At 36.7% G+C, this 12,785-nt stretch overlaps 1 protein-coding gene across 1 annotated transcript in view; it reads right to left on the reverse strand.

The window, feature by feature from the left end:
* Window positions 1-12,785, reverse strand: part of cacna1ba (calcium channel, voltage-dependent, N type, alpha 1B subunit, a) — a 121,877-nt gene that overhangs the window by 87,006 nt on the left and 22,086 nt on the right. The window contains exons 3-5 of the mRNA XM_016275226.1: window positions 7,998-8,089; window positions 7,661-7,813; window positions 7,345-7,532 (exon numbers count right to left, since the gene is read on the reverse strand). Of these exons, the coding sequence (XP_016130712.1) occupies window positions 7,345-7,532; window positions 7,661-7,813; window positions 7,998-8,089 (433 nt within the window). The remainder of the gene's footprint in view (window positions 1-7,344; window positions 7,533-7,660; window positions 7,814-7,997; window positions 8,090-12,785) is intronic.

Genomic DNA, 12,785 nt, shown 5'->3' on the forward strand with positions numbered 1-12,785 from the left:
GAACGTGGCCGACCATCGCCAACACGTTCAGCAGGTCCTACAGAAGCTCTGTTTACACCATCTCTTCTTGAAGCTGGAGAAATGCGAATTCCATCGCCCCACGGTGCATTTCCTGGGTTACATCGTCGGCCAGGAAGGAATTCAGATGGACCAGGGGAAGGTTGACGCAGTCAAGGAGTGGCCTCTTCCCCAGACTATAAAGGAGCTCCAGAGATTTCTAGGATTCACTAACTTCTATCGTCGATTCATCAAGGATTTCAGTTCCCACACTGCTCCTTTGACTTCTATGCTCCGAGGAAAACCCAAGTCCCTGTCCTGGACCACCAGCGCCCACGAAGCTCTCACAAAGCTCCGAAGAGCCTTCAGCACGGCCCCCATCCTTCATCATCCTGATCCGGACATTCCATTCATAGTGGAAGTGGATGCCTCCACCACCAGCGCTGGGGCCGTGCTGTCCCAACTGTACGGTGAGCCTCCTTGCCTCCAGCCTTGCGCATACTATTCTAAGAAACTGAGCCCAGCGGAGCAGAATTACGTCGTCGGTAACCGGGAGTTGCTGGCTATCAAACTCGCCCTGGAGGAGTGGCGGCACTGGCTGGAGGGAGCTAACCACCCATTCACCGTGATTACCGACCACAAAAATCTTCAGTACCTCAGAGAAGCCAAGAGACTTAACCCTCGCCAAGCCCGCTGGGCATTGTTCTTCACCAGATTTCAGTTCACCATCACCTATCATCCCGGAAATCGTAACAGTAAAGCCGATGCCCTCTCACGCATATACTCTCCAGACACTCCTTCCGATCCTGAACCCATTCTCCCTCCAGCCATGATTGTAAGCCCCATACAATGGAACATCAACGAGGACATTCGGGCCACACTCTCACGGGACCTGCTCCACCGGGAGGCCCAGAAGGGAAAACGTATGTGCCCACTTCCCAGCGACAATCCCTTCTGGGCTCTGTGCACAATGTACTGGGCTCTGGACACCCAGGCAGCCAACGGACCCTCTCACTCCTCCAAGCTCGGTACTGGTGGCCCAGTATGGCCCGGAATGTCATCAGGTACGTCCGCAGTTGCTCCGTCTGCGCCATGTCCAAGACTCCTCGTCACCTCCCCGTAGGCAAGCTAGTGCCCCTGGATAATCACCCGATCACAGTCACCTGAGTTCTAATCACCCGCACTTGCTGTCACCAATCAAGCCACACTACAAATACACACTCATCACAGTCACTCACTGTCCGGTCTACCGTTCACTCCTACGAACGACTCTGGACTCTCTCTGTCAAATTCTCCTAGAACGAATTACATGCTGTTCCTCCAACGACTCCTTGGAAACGGCTCCACGATCTCCAACGTAACCGGCATACGATCCTCTCCATCAGAACTCAGATAAGGACCCTGGAACCATTCACTGTGTTGACATTCACCTGCCTTTAACTCACCTATTCCAGTCATCCCCTTACCCAGTCAATAAACCATACTGTTTTGCACTTACCTGTTGTGTCTGGCCTTGCTTTGTGACAATTTGCTTTTTGGGTTAAAAGAATTTCTTAATATGAAATTCAAATGGTATGACAATAAGAGATTAGACTGTACAGAAATTGAAATCTACACACTATATTCACAGTCACGTAATGCTGATGTTGTTAACATTAACAATTTAAGTATAATAATAATTTGCACGGTTTGATGTGATAATAAATGGCTAATAAATCACCATTGGTAGCGCGATTTATAGTAATGCTTTTTTCCTCAGTTGGTCAGAACAAATGTGGCAGACTTAAAGGTGCAGTAAGCAATTTCTGAGAAATGCTGCTGATATTTGAAACCACCAAAACAAACACGCCCCTACCCAAATGAATCACACCCCTATCTGGCCTCCGCCCCCAAATTTCTGAACATGCACAGGAACCTCCCTCATCACTACTGGACACGCCCCTTACTGGTGATTGGTTTACAAGTGTGTTTTGGTGCTCGGTCCGATCCACTTTCAACAGGGTTTCTCAGAAATCGTTTACTGCACCTTTAATCCCTTACATTTATATAGCGCTTTTCTGGGCACTCAAAGCGCTTTACATAGAAGGGGGGGATCTCCTCAACAACCACCAGTGTGCAGCATCCACATGCTGTTACTTGTTACTTGTTCAGATGACAATATCCGGTGAAAATTCTTATTTGGGTCATATATTCCAAGACGTAGGCTAGAATCTGTGATTGCGAAGTACAGCGAATATCAACAAAGGTGCGGTGACTGACTGCCAGACACACATACTCCTCAAAACATTAGATTCATCCGCACTGGAACCGTGCCAGGGTACAACCCACGCAAGCTAGATAATTCCGCTAACAGCTGCAATTGCAGGTTTTCAAACAGAGATGGCGACAAAGAGGCAAAATTTACAGACTGCAGCTTTAAGTAAAGATCATGTTCCATGAAGATATTTTGTAAATATCCTACCGTAAATATATAGTAATATGCATGGCTAAGGACTTTATTTGGAAAACTTTACAGGCGATTTACTCAATATTTAGATTTTTTTTTACACCCTCAGATTTCAGATGTTCAAATAGTTGTATCTCGGCCAAATATTGTCCTATCCTAACAAACCATACATCAATGGAAAGCTTATTTATTCAGCTTTCGGATGATGTATAAATCTCAGTTTAAAAAAAAATTACTCTTAAGACTGGTTTTGTGGTCCAGGGTCACATTTGATGAGCTCTGTGCCTGTGCATTGACCAATGTTTATATATGAAAATTAAAAGCCTAAATTAAATCCATTCATGAAGAATTTGTGTCTCTTCAAAAGACTTAGATTAAACTTGTGATCTATTTATGAACATTTGGAAGTATCAAACTTTGGTGGAATGGGCTTTCAATGGAGGGACAGAAATCTCTCAGGTCTTATCAAAAATATCTTAATTTGTATTTTGAAGATGAATGAACATAATATAGGTTTGGAACAACATGAGTTTGAGTAAACATACATTTCTCTGAACTATCCCTTTAACAAAACCTTTTCTTTATTTTTGACCATTGTTGTTTAAAAAAAACAAAACAGGCAACTGATTAGTTATAAGGTTTTTGAGGAAACTTCTGAAAGGTCAGTGCGAAGAGAATCATTTTAAGAACAGAAAAGGTAGCACCTCAGTCATATTTGCCTCTCCCTCAATAAATTATATATTTTTTAAAAAAGCACATTCCCCCTTACTTTATTAAAACCATCAAAAGGCAACACATAGCCCCAGCAGACCGGCCTCCTCCATTAGCCTAGTGCAGTATCATGTTGCAATAGCCCTTAGCTAACCACAGGACCATTAGCCTCTATCCGTCTATCTCATCCCTGTCATTCCAAATGCTGCTTACCACTTCAAGGACCAGATGTCTGCTTTATCATTCAATTAAACCAATATATGTACGGTCCATACCATCTGAGGACAAAGCTAACTGCACATTGATCGTACAAAGCAGTTTTTGTAAAAGTACTTTTTAAAAGGATGAATAAATAAACAGATAAATAAATAACTTTAAAAAGATTCATAAAATATATAGTAATAATATATTTACAATATATAAAAGATTATATATACTCTATATATAACATTTTTCGTTAATCCAATCCATTCATGTATGCATATATATAATATATAAAGTCTATTTTTTTTTTGTTTGATGCACACTGCTTGTTTTATTAACTTGAATAGAATCTGTCTCATAAATGATCACACATACAGATTCCTGCCAGTGTGTGTATTATTCCTTAATCGTGAGCTTCCAGAACCATCAGCAAGACAGCAAGAGGCTATTAACAACAGGATTTTAAAGTAATGACATGAAAATGAGACAAGCCACCACAGCTTCTTCTTCTCCTTCTCAACAGCTCAACCAAATATGTTCCACATTAGCCATTCAAACACTTCCTAAAGATCTTCGATTCGTATTACCTTTCTGTGAGACACACACTCACATTCTCTCTCTTCATGATGGATAGCAGTCCACTCACATATTCTATATATCCTCCAGAACCACAGGGCTAAATTCAACACTAATAGCTTCATAGGACACTGTGATTAATCATGATATTTTTGGTCTTGGTGAGAGGAAGGAAAGACACAAGGTAATTAAAAAAACCAGACATAGAGATTATTCATGCTGGTGTAAAGAAGATGAACCAGAGCCCCCTATAGATCAAAAATGAAGTAAGCATAATTCACTGCTTAACTGACAGCACCAACTCTAAACACCGTTTACAAAAGAAAAAACAACACCCATGGATGCATCCACAGACAGAGCCATCCTTTGATTAAACACTGAAATATTATATACTTACACTAATAAAAATAAATGCTCAAATGTTACACTTGCTAACATTGTTATGGGATACAATACCGTTCAAAAGTTTGGGATCGGTAAGATTTTTTTAAATAAGTCTCTTTTGCTCACCAAAACTACATTTATTTTATATCAAAAATACAGTAAAAACAGTAATATTATAACAATTTAAAATAAACGATTTATTTTAACATTTTAAAATGTTTTTTTCCCCCTGTGATTGCAAAACTGAATTTTTAGCATCACAAGATCCTTCAGAAATTAATCTAATATGTTGATTTTGTGCTGAAGGAACATTTCTGATTGTAGAAAACTGTGATTTTATTTTCTACTATTTTTTGCGGAAACTGTGATACTTTTTTTTCCAGATTCTTTGATGAACAGTAATTTCAAAAGGCCAGCATTTATTTGTAACACCATGAGTCTTTACATACTGACCCCAAACTTCAGAATGACTGTGTAAATCTGCTTTTAATTTGTATTATAGGGATAGAACAAAAAGGTTCAACTAACTAAGACTCAGACATGTCAAAAGGTTATTTCAAAACATCTGTCCCATCAGGCTCTCTATAGTATCATTATGTACAAGATTAAAGGTAACAGTTACATCATTGCCTCACTGGAAGCATTTAAAAGCAGATTAACTATTTTAACTGACATTTTCTACACATATTTTCATCTATACAACCTTTTCTCAGATCTGCCGTGCCATTATTTGAAAGAGCTACCACTTTATTGTGGTATCATCGATTTCAGATTTGCCTGTCACTAAACATCTCATAAAAAAGCAAACTAGTCAAACAGTTAGGGGTGGGCGATATGACCAAAATCTTATTTCACGGTATGAGAAATTTCACGATAACGATATGTACCTCGATATAGCTATTTTTATTTCATTTTTGTAATTTAAATTAAGAAAAAGAAGCAAATTACAAGCACAACAGAACAAATAAATATGAAATAAACTTTTAATTTATTCAGCTACAGCAGGCAAGGTTTATTTAACATGTAGTGAGAAATATTACAGAAATTGAATAAAGTGTATAAATAAAACACTGCATAGTCTTCACTGTATAAATCAAACATGATTAACATTAATAAGGACAGACAGCAGCAGGTAAATAAGGCTGCTGTCCCTTTAAGACTGACTGCACGGATCCAATATACTGAAACACATCCGGTTTTCAACCAACTGTTTTACATTTATTTAACATCTAAACGACTGTGTTTACTTGAATACTCCACACGACGGGCATTATGACATTACAGTGTGCATATTTGACCATTCAAGCACAATAAAACACAAAAGAGATCTGTTTTGCCCCTCTCTCGATAGCGACCGCATGCTATCAAGAGAGGGGCTTTCAGTGCGCATGCTTCGGCTGTGTGTCAGTCAGCGTGAGCACCGCATTGAGTTCTTTTTCACTGCTTATTACACTTAATAACTCTACCAAGTGCTTCAAAGTCTTTATTTTCTCATTCATGCATGTTTCCTTATCACTCAGAAGGTGTACAACATTTAAGCAGTACTATGTTACGCAGATATATTTGCATACCGCGGAATACACAATATAGCAAAATCTCTAAGGATAGACACGGTAACGACCGTCATACCGCCCACCCCTACATGCAGATGTCACTCATATGGACTCTTCCCCCCTAAGCAGACACTTCTCGGTCAGAATAAAAAGTGGACCAGACTTTAACTGGGAATCAAAAGTCTGGATCACCTCTTCATGGCACAGTGTTCAGACTCTGCGGTGTCTAAACTGGGTGGCAGGTGTCTATGATCCTGAATAACTGCAGCAGCGTAGTAATACTTCTGAGAGTACAGGGTTCAAAGAAGGTCAGAATCTCCAAACAGCAAGGCATCAGAGACTAGCGCACAGCCTGGTGCTTCATGACATTCAGACGATGATTCGAGAAGAGCAGTAAACATATAACAGGGACTAGAAGACTAGCAGCTTATTCATGACTGTTCATTGTCTAAAACTACTAAATGGTTTCGGGGCCACATCAACTGTTATTGTTAATTCTAGATCATTCAGTTGGTCACATAAATATAACCTAAATCCAGCTTTGAGCAAAAATTCAATTTGGACATAGTGCTTATCTCTCCTGGCTCAGTATTATTTTATAAGAGGCCCATGAAATGAGAGAACTATGCATACATGTCAAAATTATTATGAAAAAAATTTGGAAATGGAAATTCTATACAACCTTTCCTGGATCTGCTGTGGGCTTATTTAAATGAGCTACATCACTCAATTGTTGTGGTATCAACAAAAACAAGCTGTTTTCTTTCTTGTGTTGACATTATTTCCTTTTGAAACAGGACGTTTTCCCAGAATGGAAAGACTGTACAGTTTAACTGCATATACACTAGGCTACCATTCAAAAGTTTGGGGTTGGTAAGTATTTTTTATGTTTTAAAAGAAGTCTCTTATGCCCACCAAGGCTGCATTTATTTGATCAAAAACAATAATAGTGTCGAATATTATTACAATATTAAAATAACTGTTTTCTATTTTAATACATTTCTGTTACGGCAAGGCAGAATTTTCAGAAGCTATTACTCTGGTCTTCAGTGTCTCAAGATCCTTCAGAAATCATTTGAATATGCTGATTTGCTGCTCAAGTAGCATCTCATATTACTATCATTGTTAAAAACAGCTGTGCTGCTTAACATTTTTGTGGAAACTGATATGCATTTCTCAAGAGTCTTTTCTTTTCTCAAGATCATTATAAACGTCTTTATTGACACCTTTGGTCAAAATAATTCATTTTAAACAATCTTACTGACCCCAGAGCTTTGAACAGTAGTGTATGTAAAAGATACACTGACAACTTTTAGGTTTTAACAAAAAAACAAAAAGTCCAATTTTAAACTACTGTAAAATTGACAATATTCTCTTTTGTAGTGAAGTCCACAAAACAGTTGAACGAGAATCATTTTTGTTCTTAATTTGTTTAACCTTAAATAGGCAATAAGCTATTAGTATTACACTCACATTGTAAAGGATGTCCACCCATCCTTCCATAGTGATGCACTGGAAGACGGTGAGCACAGCAAACAGGATGTTGTCAAAGTTTGTTATGCCGAAGTTTGGACCGGTCCAGTATTCCCTACAAACAGTGTCGCCTTCACACGTCCGGGCTGGAGGTTCCATCCCACATGGAAAGTCAGCTGCCTGTTCCCCTTATAGAACAATATTACTGTCAGCCGTAAACTAACAGCGATCTTTACAGCAACTTAAGAGCGTATGAGTGCTTATAAACACAATAAACTGAAATCGCAAGCTCTATTAGCATGTATCTCTCACATACCAGTATCGTTTCTGAAGCAGGTGTGGTGAAACTTGCCCATGTAAAAGTCTAGACCAATGATGGCAAACATGAGGATAGCAAAAAAGAGCAGAAGGCCAATCTGAAGCAGAGGAACCATTGCTTTCATGATGGACTTCAGAACCACTTGGAGACCTAATCACATACAGAGAACATACAGTATGTACTGCAAGTTATAAATAGTAATAACGGCCAATCAATTAGACAACTAAATGCAAAGACTAGTAAGCTGGGTAACAATTTATCAAAAACGATTTCTAAACGTATCCTCTTATTTATTTGTTTGTTTGCAAAAAAAAAGGTTTTTAATATAACTTACTTGGAATTCCAGACACCAGTTTGAGTGGCCGCAAGACTCTTACTGCCCTGAGTGTCCGCAAATCAAAGTCTGGCCCCACTACAGTCAGAATCCTGTTGAGAAAACACACCAATGATACAGTTTATGGGAATTCACAGCCTATGCAATGGGTTTTCAAGTTTTGATACCAAGGACTCCCAAATATGATGATTCCCTTGTGAGGAAAACCTTTTTACAAATATAAAGGCAGCAATACATTTTAATACTTTTTTTTTAAGAACTACTTATACTGTGTGACACTATTGAGACAATGTTACATATTCAAAGCATCTTTATTTCTTACATGTACACTTCTGCTTAATAAGATTTTTTTTTAAATAAATTAATTCAATAATTTTACAAGGATGCATTAAACGTACCAAAAGTGTCAGGAAAGACATTTACAGTGTTACAAAATATTTTCTTTTCAAATAAACGGTGTTTTCAATACAAAGAATAAAAATAAATAAATCCTGAAAAAAATGTTTCACTGTTTTCACAAAAATATTAAGCAGCACAAGTGTTTTCAATATCACAATAAGAAATGTTAAAATGATTTCTGGAGGATTATGTGACATGAAGACTGAAGTAATAGCTGCTGAAAATTCAGCTTTGCCAAAGGATTAAATCTTAAAATATATTCAAATAGAAAACATTTATTTCAAATTGTAATAATAAAGTACAATATTACTGTTTTTACAGTATTTTTAAGTGAGCGTAACAGGCCTCTTTCAAAAGAACTTAACCTTAAACTTTTGAACTGTAGTGTATTTTTTAATGTGTAATAAATATCTTAAAATATCTAATAAAAAATGATAGTTAACATTTACTATAAAACATTTGCTATAATCAAGAGAACTAGACTTCATCAGATGTCTCACAGTCATGCATGACCATCTTCAGAATCATGATGGATCACTCCTGTACATGTATATTTCACTGAGACATTATAAATCTATTTCCTCCCCATGCTGACCCGCTTTCCCAGACGGCAGCTCACAGCTGAATTGTGTAAAAAATCCTCCCCAATCTCTAGGTCGCTGCCACACAATCATAGTACTCTTGTCTGAGTCTCACACACAACGCTTATGACTAGTGAGAAGAACTCTGACCATTCTACTTTCTCAGGCTTTCACATGGTGGAAAGGAGAGTCAAGGACAGTATGCATTAATATATAAATAGTGTTCACGCTATCCTCAGTTCTCTTTCATTCTCTTATATCCCACAGAAGGGTGCATACGGAAGAGCCTGGCCTCACTGAGAGGGACAGCCCAGCAAATTATTGCCCGAAGCACAGCTTGGATTCGCAGCTGGTATGGGGATACAGTGACAGTTAACTAAATGGGACTGGATAATGGTGAAGTCAGTGGCTATATAGTATATTATAGTATATTATAGTATATAACCTCATTTGCACTGTTCAAGTTTTTCTACATTTGTTGTCTCCTCAGGGCAAGAAAATATGAAAAGACAATACAAGCTTATTGGAAAACTTCACTCAAAAATAAAAATTCTTTCATCATTCTCATGCGAGCTACACTACTGTTCAAAAGTTTGGTGTTATTTTGTGACGTGACATGTGGCCAAGTACGGTGACCCATACTTGGAATTAGTGCTCTGCATTTAACACATCCAAAGTGCGCACACACAGCAGTGAACACACACACACCGTGAACACACACCCGGAGCAGTGGAATTTTTAATGGTTTATAAGTCCCTTATGGTCACCAAAGCGGCATTTATTTGATCAAAAATACAGTCAAAATATAGTAAAATTGTTAAAGCACAATTTTCAACAGTCAGTCTTCAGCATCACACGACCCTTTATAAATCATTCTAAAATGCTGTTTTGATGCTCAAGAAATATTTCTTATTATTATTATCAATGTTAAAATGGTTGTGCTTCATATTTTTGCGCAAACGGTGATACTTTTTCAGGATTCTTTTGTGAATAGAAATTTTCATCAGGACAGCATCTATTGGAAATTTTATTTGCAACAATATAAATGTTTTGACTGTCAATAATTGCATCCTAAATAAAAGTATTAAAGTCTTCAAGAGAATGTAAAATCCTCCTGACACCACACTTTTGAATGGTAGTGTATATTGATAACTTGTCTGAGGAACACATCGCTGAAAAATTAGATGAAATCTGTTTCTCTATATTCAAACTTGGTGCTTCATAACTGGCTATAAAGCATGCAAAAATCAACAGCATTTGGCATTTTTACAGACCATGTTTGAATGTATGTAAATGTGATTGACTGAATGAAATGTGAATGAAATTTAAAAGTAATTTTAGTGAATAACAACTTTACTTTTATATATTAAAAGTATGTATATTTCAGCTTCTGAAGATTTTGAATATGCTGCACAGACTTTATGGACCACTTTTATGGTGCTTTTTTGTCCTTGTCAAAACTTGACAGTCCCTGGTCAGTGGTCACTGTGTGCTTTGTTGTATAAACAGAGCAGCTGGTAAACTATCTACTTAAACATCTACTTTTTCACCAAAAAAAGTAAGTGATATGGAAACTAGAGTGGAGTACTAACTACTAACCAATGAAATGACTACGGTTTACTCCCACATTAGTGAGAGTGAGATATACATCAGATCATCTAACATCAAAAGATGCAGAAAGATGCATCTCTGCTCTCACATCTCCAGCTTTAAGTGTCTTTTTTCTTGTTCCTCTCAGCCAAGAAGTCTGATTCAACACAGCAACGAAAAATGCTGGCTTTTATTTACGGCATAGTATGAATTCTCCTCAATGCTTTCACTGCAATTCTGTTGATTTACTATCCGTGTTTCACTGAGGCCCTGAATGAACCTGAGAGGATGGCTCAACCTGTGACAACACTGGGACATGAGAATGCTCTAGACATCCAACAGGGAAATCCAATGCTCAGGCAAACACAGTCCTTTGTAAAATGATACTCTGCTAAAGTAAAGCACTGCATGCTGCCATTTAACAGCTCTGGGAGTTTAGAACATGCTCAACTGCTTGAATAAAAGACTCCGTACTACCATCATACAGAGGTCACGTGCAAACAGACGCTAATTTCATATTGTTCATTAGGTTTGTTATGCAATAATTTGATCAAATCTGAATAATAGTTACAAATTGGAATATATAATTAGAAACACTGAAAACCCTGAATATATAAACCGGACTATATTATTATAAATCCTGAATATATAGCTGTAAATTTGAACATGTAGTTGTACAACTGGAAAGATAAATCAGAATCTATACTATAATTATAAAGTCTAAATGGCAGTTAACAATAAGTCTGATCTGAACATGGTTGAAAATCCAAATATATGGTTGTAAAACTTAATATATAAATGTAAATCTGACCATAAAATTATAAATGCTGCAAATATATTTGTCAACTTGAAAATATAAATGTAAATGACTACATTATTGCAAATTCTGAATATGTATACACGCACAGTTATAAATCTAGAATATATAAATGCAAATCCAGTATATATAATTATAAACCAGATTATAATTATAACTTTAATTATAAACTCTCAATTGCATTTAAAAAATAGATTTGATCTGAATACGGTTGTAAATTCAAATATATAGTTGTAAAAAAAAATGATCAGGCATATCTTCCTTATTTCAATAAAACAGTAGGTACTCTATGCTTTGTATCATTCTAATATATTCTGGTTTTTAAATATACATTGAATTTTTTCCAAATTTCCCCCCATATATAACATAAAATACATGGTTTTATAAAATTCTATAAAATGAAAAACTCTGTAATATTATGCATATTTTATTCATTATTTTTTAAAAACTCATTATTTAAATGATTTAAAAATCAATGTAAATCAATCAATGTAAATAGTACTCATCTAGATCACATGTTAATAGAATAAAAGAGCTTAATAATATGAATGTGTCTAAGAATGTGAGCCAATGACTTGTCTTCAAGAATAAACAATTCATTTGTGACCCACATCTCTTGTTACTCCCTAAAATATGAGCATACAAAATATTGACTGTATTATCTGCTCCCATATCTCTGTATGTTAAGTCACTCTGAGAGAAGAATTGCTTGATGTTGCACCATTTGTCTTTGGCCTTTTTTGTGTTTTAAAAAGATAAATTGTTTTCTTTCTTTTTTTCAGCAAGAAATCTCTAGAAATGTAATTCAGGCCTTGTTGCTGCAATCATGAGCAAGGCCAAATCATTATAAGAGCTGCATCCAAAACACATTAAAGTTTTATACACTGCCTTTAGGCACTGTTCAATCTTCAGAAGAGAGGCTATTTCACTAATTATAGGCCGAAGGACGTCACCTATATGGCACTAAGTACTATTTTTAAAGTTAATGCTGTATCTCCATTCCTTCAGTGTGCAGACAGGCTGTGTATAAATGTGTATAATTCTGCCACATTTACTGAATGTTGTGAACATTTCAAACATTTCCATCAAATCACAAATTAATGTGCATTATACATTTAATAGCATCCTGTGATGGAAATGACACAGTTGAACACGTTTGCAATAAAATTGCTATTTTCACCTAGATTTTAATTTTGTCAAGCTCTGATAATATGACTCTGATAATATAACTGATAATGAAATGACACAGTTGAACACGTTTGCAATAAAATTGCTATTTTCACCTAGATTTTTATTTTGTCAAGCTCTGATAATATGACTCTGATAATATAACTGATAATGTCTCCTTAGTAAATTAACTTTTTTTTGGGGGGGGGGGGGGGGGGGCCCCAAAGGGGGGAA

Source organism: Sinocyclocheilus grahami, unplaced genomic scaffold (assembly GCF_001515645.1).
Source record: "Sinocyclocheilus grahami isolate Dianchi unplaced genomic scaffold, SAMN03320097.WGS_v1.1 scaffold92.1, whole genome shotgun sequence".
Lineage (NCBI taxonomy): Eukaryota > Metazoa > Chordata > Actinopteri > Cypriniformes > Cyprinidae > Sinocyclocheilus > Sinocyclocheilus grahami.